General features: G+C 33.2%; 1 protein-coding gene and 1 long non-coding RNA gene across 2 annotated transcripts; both read right to left on the bottom strand.

The window, feature by feature from the left end:
* Positions 1–350: 350 nt before the first annotated feature.
* On the bottom strand, positions 351–9,500 carry LOC132043977 (receptor kinase-like protein Xa21). The gene is made up of 3 exons (XM_059434457.1): positions 8,594–9,500; positions 4,694–4,911; positions 351–595 (listed from the first exon to the last, which is right to left on the bottom strand). The coding sequence occupies exons 1-2, from the start codon at positions 9,498–9,500 to the stop codon at positions 4,736–4,738; spliced, it is 1,083 nt and encodes a 360-aa protein (XP_059290440.1). The 3' UTR covers positions 351–595; positions 4,694–4,735.
* Positions 9,501–10,758: 1,258 nt separating this feature from the next.
* On the bottom strand, positions 10,759–11,465 carry LOC132048170 (uncharacterized). Its single transcript, XR_009412923.1, has 2 exons — positions 11,363–11,465; positions 10,759–11,272 (listed from the first exon to the last, which is right to left on the bottom strand). It is a non-coding gene; the product is annotated as an uncharacterized LOC132048170 (long non-coding RNA).
* Between the last annotated feature and the right edge of the window lie 4,121 nt (positions 11,466–15,586).

The following is a 15,586-nucleotide window of genomic DNA, read 5'->3' as shown; positions in this document are numbered from 1 at the left end:
TGGCACTGATCCCGTCAATTCATTGCCGTATAGGGACAAAGTGAATAAGTTACTTAAATTCCCAATTCCTAACGGTATACTATTTCACAATGATATAAATAAAACCATTCAAGAGAAGTGGAGAGATTACCAATGGAATCTGGAAGAACACCATTCAGAGGATTACCCCCTAGTGCTATAACTGTTAAAGATCTGCAGTTGACCAATGAAGTTAAGATACTCAGATGCGGAGACCATAAGTTATTATTGAACAAACCCAGAACTTCAAGCTGTCTCAAATCCCCCAACGAGTTAGGAATTTTGCCACTCAATTTGTTATCATTGAGATATAATTCCTTTAGATCTGAGGAATTGGAGATTGAGCTGGGTATAACTCCACCAATGTTGTTTGTACCGAGACTCAAATACTCTAGGTTTGTTGGCCAGTAGCCTGAAGCAGATGGAAGACAACCCGAAAGGTTATTTAATTCAAGTGACATCACTCTTAGTGTAGAGATATTGAAGATCTCTTCCGGTATGGAACCACTTAATTTATTAGAACCCATAACTAGATTCTTCAATTTGTAAAGATTCCCCATCTCTTTAGGTATAACACCTGCCACATCATGGAGAACAAAAAGATCCAAATTAATGATATATTTTTAATTTTATGGTTAATTACATTAAATGGTCTGCAATTTTGATTCAATTTCGAATACAAAAAGATCCAAATTAATGCTAGTTCGTCACTATAAATAATAGCATTCGGAGTCCATTTAGAGGAGATTCTTTGGATCCGCCACTGCTTACTCACAGCTCTACCCTCCAAAAGATTTCTCTCTTAAGAAAATCTAGCTTCTTTTTGCTTCAGTCCGTTGCTAAACCAAAACAGAGGCATTTTGTCTTGGCTTGAGTTGAGGCGGTAAATGGTGTGGCCCGAGATCTACGCCCCTGTTTGCTGCACTCAAAAAAGGTCAGTCACCTTTCTTCCTTTGTTTTTGATTTCGAGAAATCTGGCTGAATATGCATTTTATTGTCATGGGCGTACTGTTAATTTCAGTTTAATCACTTTTGTGTTTCGGTATTAAGAAAATAAGTATACAACATCACCTTACATGACCATTGATTTAAATCGCCATTCCATGTTCATTGTTTTTTGTTAAAATCACATGTTAAATTATTTTTAGCCGCCGTGCTATTTTAAAAAAATCGGGTGTTGCGGCGAATTTGTTTCAAGTGATATAGTATTAAAATGTGATTGTTAGGTGTTCAACCAAACATCTACATGAAAACACTTTGTTTTGTTTTGTAAAGTTTTTTGGATTGGACTTCTCATGCTTAGACGTTATGTGTTAGAAATCTTATTAGAAATCAATCGCGTTCACGTGCTCTTTGCTGATCTTGTTTTGCTGGGATAGTTTTCGAAAATGATTGTACATTCCGTGTCTAAGAATCCTGGCCGTGAGGTTTGTTTGATCTCTTCTACTCTAGAGAGACATGAAGACGTATACATTTGGTCAAGTCAGTAGTCGTCCCGTCAACTTGTTTAATTCATTTAAATTCAGTAATGAATGTGTGACGATTAGAATGCCTATTTGTGTGTCTTCGACTTCATTTCGATTTTAAGAAAAGCCTTTCTTTAAATTCTGTTTCGCCGTGAACTTTAGAACTAAAAAACACAGTTTTGTTGGGGCTTAAGGATGTGAAGTTATAATCGGATTGGATGACTATCTGTTCTTTTTTTTTTTTCTCTTGCTAAAGTGTGTATTCCAGATCTGAAATAAGGTTTCCTACACATTTGCCACCATAAGTTTAAGGAATGATTTCGTTTAGGATTAGATGTTTACATGAAATCAGTTTTCGTTACAAGTTATTAGTTCATTTGGTGCCTCGATGTGATAATTTTCCATATAGTTTGTGTATAACTGTGGAACAACAACTAGTTTTACCCTTAAGAGTTTACTGAAGATTAGATCGTTGGTTTATTTCTGGACATAAAAATGGAACCTTAGCATGTCTAAAGATTATTGCAATCTGTCTCTACGCTAAAATGCTACTTCTCTATTAACTGGTTGCGTGTGATCACGCTAGGCTTTTTATTAACAAAACCATGACGATAAGAAGATATCTCTGAAATGTTTATGTGATTCATTGAGTCTATTATGATCTTTAGTTTCAGATAATTGTGTCTTGAAAGGAGTAGAACTTCTAAAGATGCTAAAATTGGTGATATTATAAGATTTAGCCACTGCCTTATGCTAGTGGGTGTTCATAATATCAGTCCACTTTGGATAATAACGTATATGATGTTTGGTATATAAACCATGCTTATAATATCTCAGTTGTAACTGAATGTTAACGTATTTTCATAGACTGGCACACTCCTTTCATGGTTGCTTATTATTTCCCTTTAGATATTGTTAAAGAATGGTTAATCTGCTATACTACTTCCTTTGTTACTTTTCTTTGTTTACATGAAAATTGGAGCCGAAGAGTTTCATTTGAAACTCAATGGTGCCTCGCAAAGGAGTCTGCATTACCTCTCCATTCCTCGCCATTTATTTCCCTCGCTCCCTCCTAAATGCATCCGAACAGAGAAACGAAGGAGGAGCGAGGCAAAATTCTGAATTTTAGTGCAAGCTGTCCGCTACATATTCTTTATATCCCAGCTAGTTGCATAAAAACCGTCGAAAACTCAGCGGAATGTGCCATTGATTTGCTCTGTTATATTTGCTGGTGTGATTTGAAACTTTTAATTATTCATTATCTGTTAGGACCCATGACTAACATAGGATTAATAACAAGGTTATTTTCAATCACTTAAATGCTTCTCTAACTTAGTAAGCTACTTCATTACTTATTTTATGACGCCAAACTTTAAAAGATTTCAAAATTTGTGCTTTAATCATCATTAGATGTCTTACTGATTTTAGGCTAATATACTTAAGATTTTTATCAACTTTAAGAATCAGCTTCTCAACGATACCTTACCAGCTAAAGTCACATTATTGATGTTGTACATTTATATTCCTTGCCCAGTTAGTACTATTTTCAAAAGTGAATGCAATACTTGATAAGTTTTACGTTAATCATTGCCTACTGATGTCAGCGTTCTGTTTTAAAAAAGAGATAATCCAAATAGGTCTTAGACTTTTTTTTAGGAAGAAGAAGACTTTGTTTACAAAGCTACTTTCCAAAAATACTAGCTGACTTGTGTAGTGACTTACTTATCCTATTTGATCCCCTAGTATTTATCAAATTGTTAAAATAAATTGGTCCTAGCTATGGATTACTTTCAACGCTTGCAAGGACATGGACTGATCCTGCTCACTTTTTTTTCAAAAGTTTAACTTATAGCTAAAGTCATTTTCCACAACTATTAATTAGTATCCTTACAAATTTCATCCGTATCGTTATTAATGCTCATATGTACAAGCTATTTTCTTAAATATATAAAATGCTATACTTATATTTTGGGACTATTTTTAAAAATAACCTAAGTTTGGTCGGTAACCGTATTTAATGGATTCTAATGGATGCTTAACACCTTCCCATTAGGATATTTAGAACCCTTACCTAGAATTTATTAGGTTCGTAAGACCTTAAAAAAATGGAGTTTAGTTTAGCTTTATCTTAGTTAATAATTAGGTGTCCTAATTCACCATTAAAATAATTAGGTGGCGACTCCTTAAGTTAAACAATTAGGAATCACCAATATGTTGTACTCCGCTTTGACCCGGTGTAAATGGGGTATAACGCTTTTAATGTAAATGATAGACGGAGTGAGATGTAGCTAGACACAGGAGGGTGAGGTGTTATCACACAAAATTTAACATTTTCTCTCTTTTCATCGGCCCCTCCGTAATAATGATGTATATTTTATTCTGGCACTTTGTTATTTAGCTAAAATACATAGCTTTAAAAAGCATTAGTCTTTGATAGCAATATTTGGTATACTTTCTTGTGGTTCTGTTTTCCTATCAGAATTTTTTGAAACGTAAGAAAAACAATATACATTTATAATATTGTATTTCTTCATGCATGTTAGTATTTTTTATATTTCTATTATATTTTTGAAGTATTGGTGAAGTTTGTAATGCAATATATCAAATTAATTCGACATGATTATTTGGATTTAATTATATTTTATAACTCAATTTATTTCATAAAATATATATGTAGTGAATAAATAATTGTGTTGAAATACAAATTTTCTAATGTCAATTTATGGGTTACACGTGCAACGTGTCCCATAACTAATTTATTGAAATATGTATCTTTTGTTCTGTTTTTCAATCAAAGGCGTGAGTACAATTTTTCAACAAGAATATTTAACTTCTTTCTTAAATTTTATAAAAATAAATGCTTAGAAAGAATTAATTGATTATATTAATTTGTCTTTTAATACTTATATTTTAATATACTTATAGGGAGTAAAATTTTGATAGTACAGATGGTGTACGTGTTTGATTTTAAATATATCCGAAACTGAGTCATATTACATGGGTGTTAGTGTAATTAACCTTTCATTTAACTCTAACTTCTATGCAACCGCTAAGAAAGAGTATATATGGACTTAACAAGTTTATTTGATTGCCCAAATTTACCAGTGCATTGATATATAGATAATGGTGCAATCTATAATCAACAACTTCCCTAGATGATGCAAGACTAGCCTGGATTATCAAACAAGAACATTTTGCTTAGGAATTACCTGTTAAATTATTGGCCGACAAAGCCAAATATTCAAGCTGTCTCAAATCCCCCAACGAGTTGGAATTTGGCCACTCAAATTGTTTTCGTGAAGATATAATTCCTTTAGATTTGAGGAATTGGAAATTGAGCTAGGTATGACTCCACCTATGTTGTTTGCACCAAGGTTCAAAAACTGTAGATTTGTTAGGCAGTAGTCTGGAGCAGATGGAAGACTACCTAAAAGGTTATTGAAAGAAAGATCCATCTCTCTTAGCGTAGAGATATTGAAGAGGTCTTCTTGTATGTAACTGCTTAACTTATTAGAATACATAATTAGTTTCTCTAATTTGTGAAGATTCCCCATCTCTCTGGGTATAACACCTGCCACATCATAGAGAGCAAAAAGATCCAAATTAATGTTATATTTTTATTTTTACGGTTAATTACATTAAACGGTTTGTAATATGATTCAGTTTCGAATACACACAATTTTTTATGTATTTAATTTTTATTAAATTTTAAAAAGAGAATATATATGTTTGTTGAAAATCTTTGTTTAGCCTTTGATTATAAAAGAAAATAGATTTATTGAAATATGTATCTTTTGTTCTCTCTTTCAATCAAAGGCGTGACAACAGTATTTCTTCTTTCTTAAATTTTATAAAAATATATGCTTAGAAAGAATTAATTAATTATATTAATTTGTCTTTTAATACTTATATTTTAATACATAGTCAAACCTCTCTATAACGACACCCCCATATGACACCACCTCTCTATAACAACCAAGTTTTTTTGGAACCGATTTTTTTGTTATATTTTACTTCTCTATAACAACATTTCACCTATAATAACAACCAACTTTATAACAGTACGCTCTTTGTAAAGTTACCCCCCATATAACAGCTATCTTATTCTTTTGGTAATATAATTAATCATCTTTATAAAAATAGAATATCTATGATTACCAATAATAAGTGTAGAGATTATGACCAAATATTTAATCATTTAATAAACTATTTATGACCAAAAAAATCATATGAATATATTTATTTTCATCATTAATCGATTTTCCTTCATTATACAAAGTGTGATTAAGCTTAGGATTTGACAATTAAAAATGAAAATTAGATTTGATGCATCTTTTTTGCCTATTACAACGAAGTATTATTTAAATGTCAATGCTGTTATAGGTGTATAAAAGTCATTCTTTATAACAACTGAAAAATTTCGGACCCAACAATACTATTATGGAGAGGTTTGACTAAAATTTCGATATTACAGATTGTGTAAGTGTTTGATTTACACCATCTGAAGGTTGCCAATATCTTTGGGAATCTCACCATATAGATGATTTCTGCTCACATTGAGAGAAACAAGAAATGAGAGGTTTCCCAAGTGTGGTGGAATGGTTTCAAGAATGCCCATGTCCTAAATATTTAGTGCTCTCACCCTATGGTGGCGAGAGCCGCAAGTGACTCCAATCCAATGGCAAGCTGAAGCTTGAGAAGACCAATGAGAAGAGTTTAGAGTAAAGCCAGGCAGAAGAGCTGATTGATCTGTGGTTATGTTTTTGCTAATGCATGTCTCTAAGAAGTAGAGTTGCAAGACTACTGCTGAAAGAAAGAAAGAATATGCTCTCTCCATGTGTACAAGTGATTGGTATAGTAGTATTGGAATTTGTGTAGATTAATAAGGAATAAAGTATTCAGCTATAAAAAGGTATAAAAGGTTGCTAAGCAATGAGTACCCTGTCATCAAGGAAAGAGGGGTATTGGGGCCAAACAGTGCCGTAGATAAGGGGTTGTAAATTTCCAGAGGCAAGTGACTTGACTTTATTAAGTATTCTAAAAGTTTGACCCAAAAAATCGTTAGATGCCATGGAGTCTATAATACGTTCTTTTTCTTATTTTCCTAGGAGTCTATAACATTCTCGCATGTTATCCAATAGCATACTCATCTTGGTCCACAAAATAAATTTTACTTTGATTGTTAAAATGTTAACAGAAGAAACACATAGCGATATTTAAAATCAAGATGAATTATTAATCTAGTTTGATCAACAAGAGCACACTGATACTTGTAGCTAGGGGTGGATGTAGTCTTTCGGCTAGGGGTTCATCTGGAAATCATAATTATCGACACCAAATATATATAATCACAACAAATATTATATCAAAATCCGAAATTTTAGTACAATGAATTCAATACTGAGAATCTTACACATACACCGATATGCAAACTTCTCTGCCACTACAAAAGCAGGACACCCTTCATCTTTCTTTTTTTTTTTTTTTTTTTTGTGAGAATAAGACACCCTTCATTTTTGTGTTTACACAGCTCATACCGAAGAACATAGCTAGTAAACTTTGCATATCTTAACATAAATAAAGAATGAAAATTGAAAAAGATCAGAATTTTCAAGTTAGCTGCCCCACTACCCTTATAAGTAATTTTGGTCGACAGGGCTGGGGTGGTCAAATATTTGAAAGAGTACAGATGAATCATGAGTGCAGCAGCAATCTACAAGTTACCAGAAAACAGCTACAGAAATATCGTGGCTGGATAGCTTGATATTCCCAAACCAACAATTGGTATATTGTCTTTAAGCCAGAATCAGTTAATATCTCTCACGTCGACATATAAAGTTTCATAGTATTATTTTTCTTGTTCAGATGTACACTAGGGTTGTGTGGGGTGGTGGTGGTAGGGGCAGACCCACGTATAGAATTCTGGTGCTCGAACACCCATTGACCCCGAATTGAGCTTTTTTATTTTTTTTAATTTTTTTTTATATAGAATTTTCTTAGAATTGACTATATAAATTTCAGTAGCACCCATTAACAAAAGGTCCAGTCAGTGCTTCGGTTGAGACCCACACTTTAAAGCATGTAACTGAACAAAGCGCAGCAGTTCGATTCCTCGTGGACGCATTCCTTTTCGAGATCATGTCATTTTTTTGGTATTTGTTCTTACTGGTTTTTCCTTCTTTTCCTCCTATGCAGATGTGCCCTCTCTATTGGCTTCTCCTTTTAGTTTGCTGATTTTATTCTTCTTACTTGAATCTTGCTGAGTTTTCCTTTTTTACACAAATAAAGATTTTTCTTCTCCTTTTCTTTGAAAAAAAAACTTTTTTTTTGGTAACTAAAAAATACTTTCTTTTCTTTTTATCTTTTTTCGTTTAGCTTTTAATTTCCTTTTAATTTATTTTTTTATTTTTTTACGTTTTGTTACTACCTTTAGTTAAAGGAAATCAGCACCCACTATCTCAAAATCATGCGTCCGCCCCTGGTGGGGTGGGTGAAGATGAGGTGCGTTCGAGGGTGGTGGTTGGAGGGTGGGTTTGGTTTGGGGGTGACATTTGTGGGACTTATTTTCCCTACTTTCATTAGGGAAGTCATTTTTTCGTCATTTTTAAGAAACTAGACATGATAAAATTAAAAAACATTTTCTGAAAAATATTTTCCTCCATACCAAACACACCTATATCCCTCGTTCAAGTCCATAGAATCTAAAAGAGAAAGTTATAGAAAAAGTTGCTCCACGTGAGATGAGTTTTATATGGATTGACATGGTCAATGATGAGTCATATAGTTTATCTCAACTAGTTTGGGACGTTGTGAGACTGAGACGTAGTTGTTGTATTGCAAAAGCTGGTGCTCCCATATTGGTTATTTTGAACATATTTCTCCTTTTTTCCTCAAAAATGTTTTTAGAAAATTCATCCAATAAAACATCATGCACACGTCCAATCGCCTACGTAGTATTGTAAATAGAGCAGGTCTGGTGATATTATTATGAGGTCAGAGCAACACGATTTATTGAATTAAAATCAATAATTTTATTTATAGAATATAGAACACATGATTATGAATACTAACGCAAAGCAGGCTAAAGGCAGAATGAGAAAAGTATGTACCTTGCAAGTTGTTTCCGCCAAGGTTTAATCTTTCAAGCCTCTCCAAGTTCACAATTTCTGGTGGAATGGTCCCATCGAAGTTATTGTATGACATTGACAAGTCATACAATTCCGTGCAATTAGACAAACCAGCTGGAATGTGACCAATCAAATGGTTGGAAATTATTGAAATGCTCTTGATTCTTTGAAGACGGCGGCATATATCTACAGGGAGACTCCCTGATAATTCATTTAATGTGAGAGCTAAAATTTCCAACGAGGAAATGTTGAAAATGGTAATTGGAATTGAACCAGTAAGGTGGTTAATGACTAAAAACAACTCCTTTAGACTCTGAAGGTTGCCAATATCTTTGGGAATACTGCCTCGAAGTTGATTGTTTTTAATACTGAGAGTTTCTAACTTGGATAGGTTAGAAATAGAAGCAGGGGGTACACCCGAGAAACCGTTGTTATCAAGAATTAACATTTGAAGCTCAGAACAAAAACCAAACCACATTGGAATCTCTTCACTGAAATTATTGTACCCGAGATTCATCACCTTCAATCGACGTAAACGAGACAAACCTTGAGGAAGGTCTCCATGTAAATAATTTCTGCTAACATCGAGAGAAACAAGAAACGAGAGGTTTCCTAACTGTGGTGGAATGGACCCATAAATGTCCATGTTGGATACATTTAGTACAGTTACCCTTTGGTGGCGAGAGCCGCAAGTGACTCCAATCCAATCACATATGGAAACTTGAGAAGACCAATTTAGGGATAAGGGATGAGAAGAGTTTAGAGTAACTCTGCCTTTGAAGGCAAGAAGAGCAGATTGATCAGTGCTTATGTTTGTGGCAATGCATGCCACTAAGAAGCAGAGTAATTGCAAGACAAAAGAAAGAAGAAAAGAGCTGGCTTTCTCCATGGATACAACTGAGTACTGATGTTTGTAGTAAGTATAAAAATAAGGACTGAAGGGTTCAGCTATAAATAGGGATAAAAGGTTGCTAAGCAAGGTACGAGAGAAAAGCAATGCGTGAATAAGGGGCTGTAAATTTTCCAGAGGAAGAAGACTTGTAGACTTTACAAGTCTTCTGAAAGTCAACCCCAAAAAAGTCGTTTTTTCTTATTTTCCTATGAAGTGTGGCTTGACGTTGACTGTCCGTCTTCGGCATATTATGTTGGTCCACAAACAAAATATCACTTTGATTATTAAAATGTTAATAACAGAAGAATCACATAGCGATGTTTAAAATCAAGATGAAGAATTATTAACCAAGTTTGATCAAGAAGAGCACATTGATGCTTGCAGCTAGGGGCGGATGTAGCCTTTCAGCTATGGGTTCATCTGAAATCATAATTTTCGACACAAAATATATATAATCACAACAAATATTATATCTAAAATCATAATTTTAGTACAATGAATTCAATACTGAGAATCTTACACATCCATCGATATGCGAACACTTTTTTTTTTTTTAATGAGAATAAGACACCATTCATCTTTGTGTTTACACAGCTCATACCGGAGAACATAACTAATAAGCTTTGCATATCTTACCATAAAGAATGATAATTGAAAAAGATTAGAATTTTCAAGCTAGCTCCCCAACTACCCTTGTAAGTAATTTTGGTTGACAGGGCCGGGGTGGTAAAAGATTTGAAAGAGTAGGGATGAATAATGAATGCAGCAGCAATTTACACTACAAGAAAGTTAGGATACGACGACATTATATAAATGTCATATTACACTACTTAAATGTCACAAATTCGTTTCCCGACATTTAATTTACATTTGTGTCAAATGTCGTATATTTCAGTGTCGGGAATTTTCCGACATTTAGGCAAATGTCGGTAAGAAATTTACGACATTTTTGAAATCACTTAAAATCTCCGACATTTAAACTAATGTTGGTAAAACATTCGCGACATTTATTTACAACCTTTATTAAATGTTGCATTCTTATTTTTGACATTTTGTTAAATGTCAATAAAAAAATTTACGAAATTTATTTACAATCTTTGATAAATGTCGCTTTGCTATTTTTAAAATTTTCGACATTTAGATTAATATCGGTACCGAATATTCTGGAGTATTAATAATAATTCACTGTTCAATTTTCATCATAACACAAATATTTATATTAAACAATCATAAATATCAACCTTTATACACAATGTAACAAATACGAAATAATAATCTTTAGATTGTATTTCAAAGGACATAGCAGAAGTCTCCTTCCAAGTTATACGCTATCAAATCAAATGACTGGTTGTTCTATCTCAAATAAAACAAATTCTAACTAATAAAAGCTAAAGTAATTTCAACATGAAACTACGTCAAACTCTCTCCTCATCATCTGAATTAATTCGCTAAACTTCTAGAATAAATTCTGCAACAAGGCTAATGGAATTCATCTTTCCACAATTCGAGCACCACTTGCCAATTACACTCTTCAAAAGTGCTGCAAAAGAATTAGACATAAAACTGGAATTCAAAGTATGTAGTAAACGGAAAAAATTTAAAAGTGATTTGCATGTTTTTCCAAACTTACCCACTTCTTTTTTTGCGTGTCAACTCCATTATTTCAGGTGCTGTTGATTAAGTCAACCTGAGAAGAAATATTCTCTCTCAAATCAAAAAGTTTACCATCTAATAACAGACCCATCAACCAATTACACTCTTCAAAAGTGCTGCAAAAGAATTAGACATAAAACTGGAATTCAAAGTATGTAGTAAATGGAAAAAATTTAAAAGTGATTTGCATGTTTTTCCAAACTTACCCACTTCTTTTTTTGCGTGTCAACTCCATTATTTCAGGTGTTGTTGATTAAGTCAACCTGAGAAGAAATATTCTCTCTCAAATCAAAAAGTTTACCATCTAATCTAAATATTTTATTTTCGCTACTATTCAAAAAGTGCACAAAAGAATTAGACATAATTACTTTCATTTACTATTTTCTATCAACATTGACTTTATGTTATTTCATCACAAATTTTTAAATGGGTCAACTCCATTATTTCATTTTAGGATTTGTCACTCGTAAATTAATTATACTTGTTGAATCTTTATGTTGTACATACTAATTATTAATTGTCTTCATATAGTATATACGGTACTAGTTGTTAAATTATAAACCCAAGAAAGAATTAAGGTTGAAGAAAAAGGCCACAATTTTCGGACCAGCATTTGAAGCCTATTTTCGGGTCAATACCGATCCAGCCCACAATTTCCTTACCCGACCCGGCCAGCCCATTACTTTTTTTACCCTAATCTCTTTCTCTTTAAATTCTTCAGCCGCATTGCTACCTTCTCTCCTCTCTTCCTCCGCTCGTCTCTCTCCTCTCTCTCTACCCTACTCTCTCTCCTTCCCATTTTAGCAAAGTTCGGTCCTTCATTTATCCGCGTCGACCCGGACGCTTCTTTTCGTGCAACAAAAAAAAAAAACCTGCCTCCCCTTTTTCTCTTCTTTCTCTTTCCTCTCTCTCCCTTGCTCGTCGTCTTCCCCGCTTCTAGCAAAAGATTCGTCCCCTTTCAACTATGGCGGTTTGTCGCTTCTATTTACATACAAGTCTTTCAACACAAGAACACATGAAGACATTTTTTTTCCTCTTTATCTAAAAAGCTGTGGACACAAAGCAGAGGTTTTCAGATTCAACGGATCATTTTGGATTCGTTTTCAAAATTCAACTCGAAATCCAACTTCAAATCCCGCCCAAAAATGAGTGAACAAAACCCTAATTTTCGTCTACTATAAGAGGACCTTAAGTCCATAGCCGAAAGAAAATTTTATCATCTAGGCTATTATAGTCTCTACGATTCCCCAAAGAAACTTGAGCGTTTTTTACTATCTCTTAATTTCTGTTTGATTCAATCGTGTTCGTCGAGGGTAGATCTGAAAAGACTTTAAGGCCCCGTTCACTGTACACACAAGAGGTCAGCCTTTTTCTCCTCTTAATTTTATTTCTCTTCAGCTGTTAAGAGTATGAAGTCTGAACTTGTTTTTTGTGGTTGAACTTGTTTTTGTGGTCGTCCGTGTTAATGAAATCATGTGTTCTCAATATCAGAAATCATATCGATAAATATTTTCTATACTTCTGCCTTTGATTAGAAATGGTCATGGTCTTTGTTTTCCTCGTCGACGAATGCCATATATAATTCTGTTTGTGGCATAGATGGAATTATGCCTAGAATTTTATCAAAATCCTACGAGTAAGATTATTCTACTTTTAAAATCACATTTGCAAAAAATCTTAAAAATCTATTTTGTGCATACTACATTTTGGAGAATTTTAAGTTTATATGGTTATTAGTATGAATAAATACTGTTGGTTTGCCTTTCTTCTTATGATAATAAACTGGTTACGATGTAATATCCGATCTCGTTCTTCCTTATATTCCGACAACATTGCATTTATGTAGTAGAAAGGTCATATCTTTAGGCCTTGATGTGTTTGCGAATTGCGCGTTGGTATTCTGGAAGTGCGCTTAATTTAGCTTATTTCTTTTAAAAGTCTGACTATGAATCATACGTATGGCATAAGAGTATCTCATACGGAGATGTATTAGTAACATGCTTAGTTGAGTAGTTAATTAAGCCTGCTTAAGCTAAGCATGTTTAATCCAACTTGATTTACCTTAATCTGTTAGTAAATTAGCTTAGTCTGGATGAGCATATTTGTATTAGCTCAAGCATGATGTTTAGTTTAAGTTAACTATGTTTATATGCTAATTTAGCTCAGTTTTTACATCATACTTGTGTTAGCTTAATCTCCCTATTTCAAGCATGTCAGATTCAGTTTCAGTATTTATTAATGATCTGTGGAGATTCGAGATGACATAGGAAGTCTTTTGGTGATAAAACTAGTCAAACACTTTGCATACGTCTCTATATGCTTGCCTCATTACCTGGTGTGCCTGCTTTGACTATATATGTGTTTGAACTGAGTACAAAACATGGAGTTAAATGTAATATGAAGCTAGCATGTTTGTTTGAAAATATGTTCATATTCTGAGTTTATCCCTAGTTTAAAAACCTCATTGCCTCATGTTGTACTTCAAACATGCCCTGTTTCAGGTCGAAATAGGATATGTACATCATTGAATAATGGTCCTGCATATTACTAGTTTCATTGCCTCCTGCATAAAGCCCATGAGTGTCTTAGTGTAATTTAACCTTTGTTGTTCTCTTCTTTTGTATGACTTTCTGCTTAGTACAAAAAGGGATATACCCAGATATACAAGGTATATTCAGCTCTATATATACAAGTATAGTAGGCAGGTCGGTATATCTCGGTATATGTGTATATCATTCATGTGATTCTATAAATATTGGTCTATTGCTGAATTTATTTTCGAGTTTGGGCTGTTTTCTCTTCATCGTGTTGTTGGGCTTCCCTCTCTGTGTTGAGTTTTCGGTATGTGGACCTATCCAGTAGAGTTTTGATGAGATGACCCATCTGGGCTTTGAATCTGTTTAGTTGTGATTGATTTGGGCCCGAGATTTTCATAAAGTATTTCATATGTTTCTTTTTGTATGCACGTGTATTTGGTCTGTATTTTATTTTGTTTACTCAAACATTTGATGCCTTGGTTTAAATGCTTAAACCCTTGCTAATCCTTTTCTTTCATTTTTATGCATGGCTATCGTATACGAGTCCCTCGGACTTGTCTTCTCCGCATTTTGGTGTTGGGCCAAAAGCCCAACATGATCTCCTCCGTGTCAACCCCTCCTCTGTTCACAGCAAAGAAAAAAGGGAAAAACAAATTCTGGGCCAAGTCCAATAACAAGAAATGAACCGCAAAGAAGAATATGAATTTATCGGGCTTAGCCCAAAGGACATGAACAAATAAGCAGTAGTAGTTGGGCCTGGAAAATGGGCCAGATCCATTTAAATTTTCTTTCCCTCTCTTTTACCTTATTGTTGTGTATTTTGATTTGTTTTGTATGGCTAACACTTTGTCTTACTTCGTTTTCTTAACTTAGACGAATTCTAGTGAAACTAGTGATTTAGTTTTAGTATAAAGGGTAGTTAATTTAAGGAAAATTAACAATTAATCCCATAAGATTCATTTTCTTCTTTTATATTTAAGTTATTTATAGTATCCATAATATTTACTTCTAGAATAATTGATAGTTTAAATTCATATTTTTAGAATCAAAGGAGTCATACTTTTTCTTATCATCTTGGAAATTTTAAACGCCATTAACATGCAAATGGGAATTAAGGAATACCTTGTAAAACATTCCTAAGGTTTACTCAAATTATGCACCAAACATAGTTTAATAAAGAGAAAGAAACACACATCCTCATAAAAGCAAAGCTAGATTTAGTTTGCATCTACCTTATTAATACTATTTTAGTTAAAGTTCACATTTGTTAAAATCTATTATTTATATACAAGTCATCGTTTTTTTCTTCAAATTCACTTTCAATAGTATTTAAAGTTTTCTTTTATGCAAATTGCTATATCTACTACAAATCTGCTTTCAACAACGTTATTGTATTTCCATTTGAGCATTAACAATATTTACAAGTATTTTTTTTAATATCATCATTATATTCTTTCTTCAAAACTTTAACAACCTTTATAAGTCATATTTTAAAATAGTCGTTAAAAGTTCTTCTTTTATACAAACTATTATATTTTCTACAAGTCTTATTTTAAATAATATTATTATATTTATAACTTTAACAACACTTATAAAGTTATTTTTTCTACAATATTATATTTACACTTAGCCTAAATTAACTATAAGTCCGGTCGGATTAACCATTATTAGTGGAACTTAGAGGATGCCTAATACCTTCCCTCTAGGTTAGTTGAACCCGTACCCAGAATTTTGGTTTCGTAGACTTTAATAAAATCAACTCTAGATTAATAACTTTAATTAACTTAGGTGCCCTAATTCACCGTAAATAATTAGGTGGCGACTCTTAACTTTAAATAACCCCGAAATTACCCGGATGTTGTAAACTATTTTGACTTAGGTTAAAATAGGGTA

The sequence above is a fragment of the Lycium ferocissimum genome, chromosome 2 (assembly GCF_029784015.1).
Source record: "Lycium ferocissimum isolate CSIRO_LF1 chromosome 2, AGI_CSIRO_Lferr_CH_V1, whole genome shotgun sequence".
Lineage (NCBI taxonomy): Eukaryota > Viridiplantae > Streptophyta > Magnoliopsida > Solanales > Solanaceae > Lycium > Lycium ferocissimum.
This window is presented reverse-complemented; position numbering and strand designations above follow the sequence as displayed.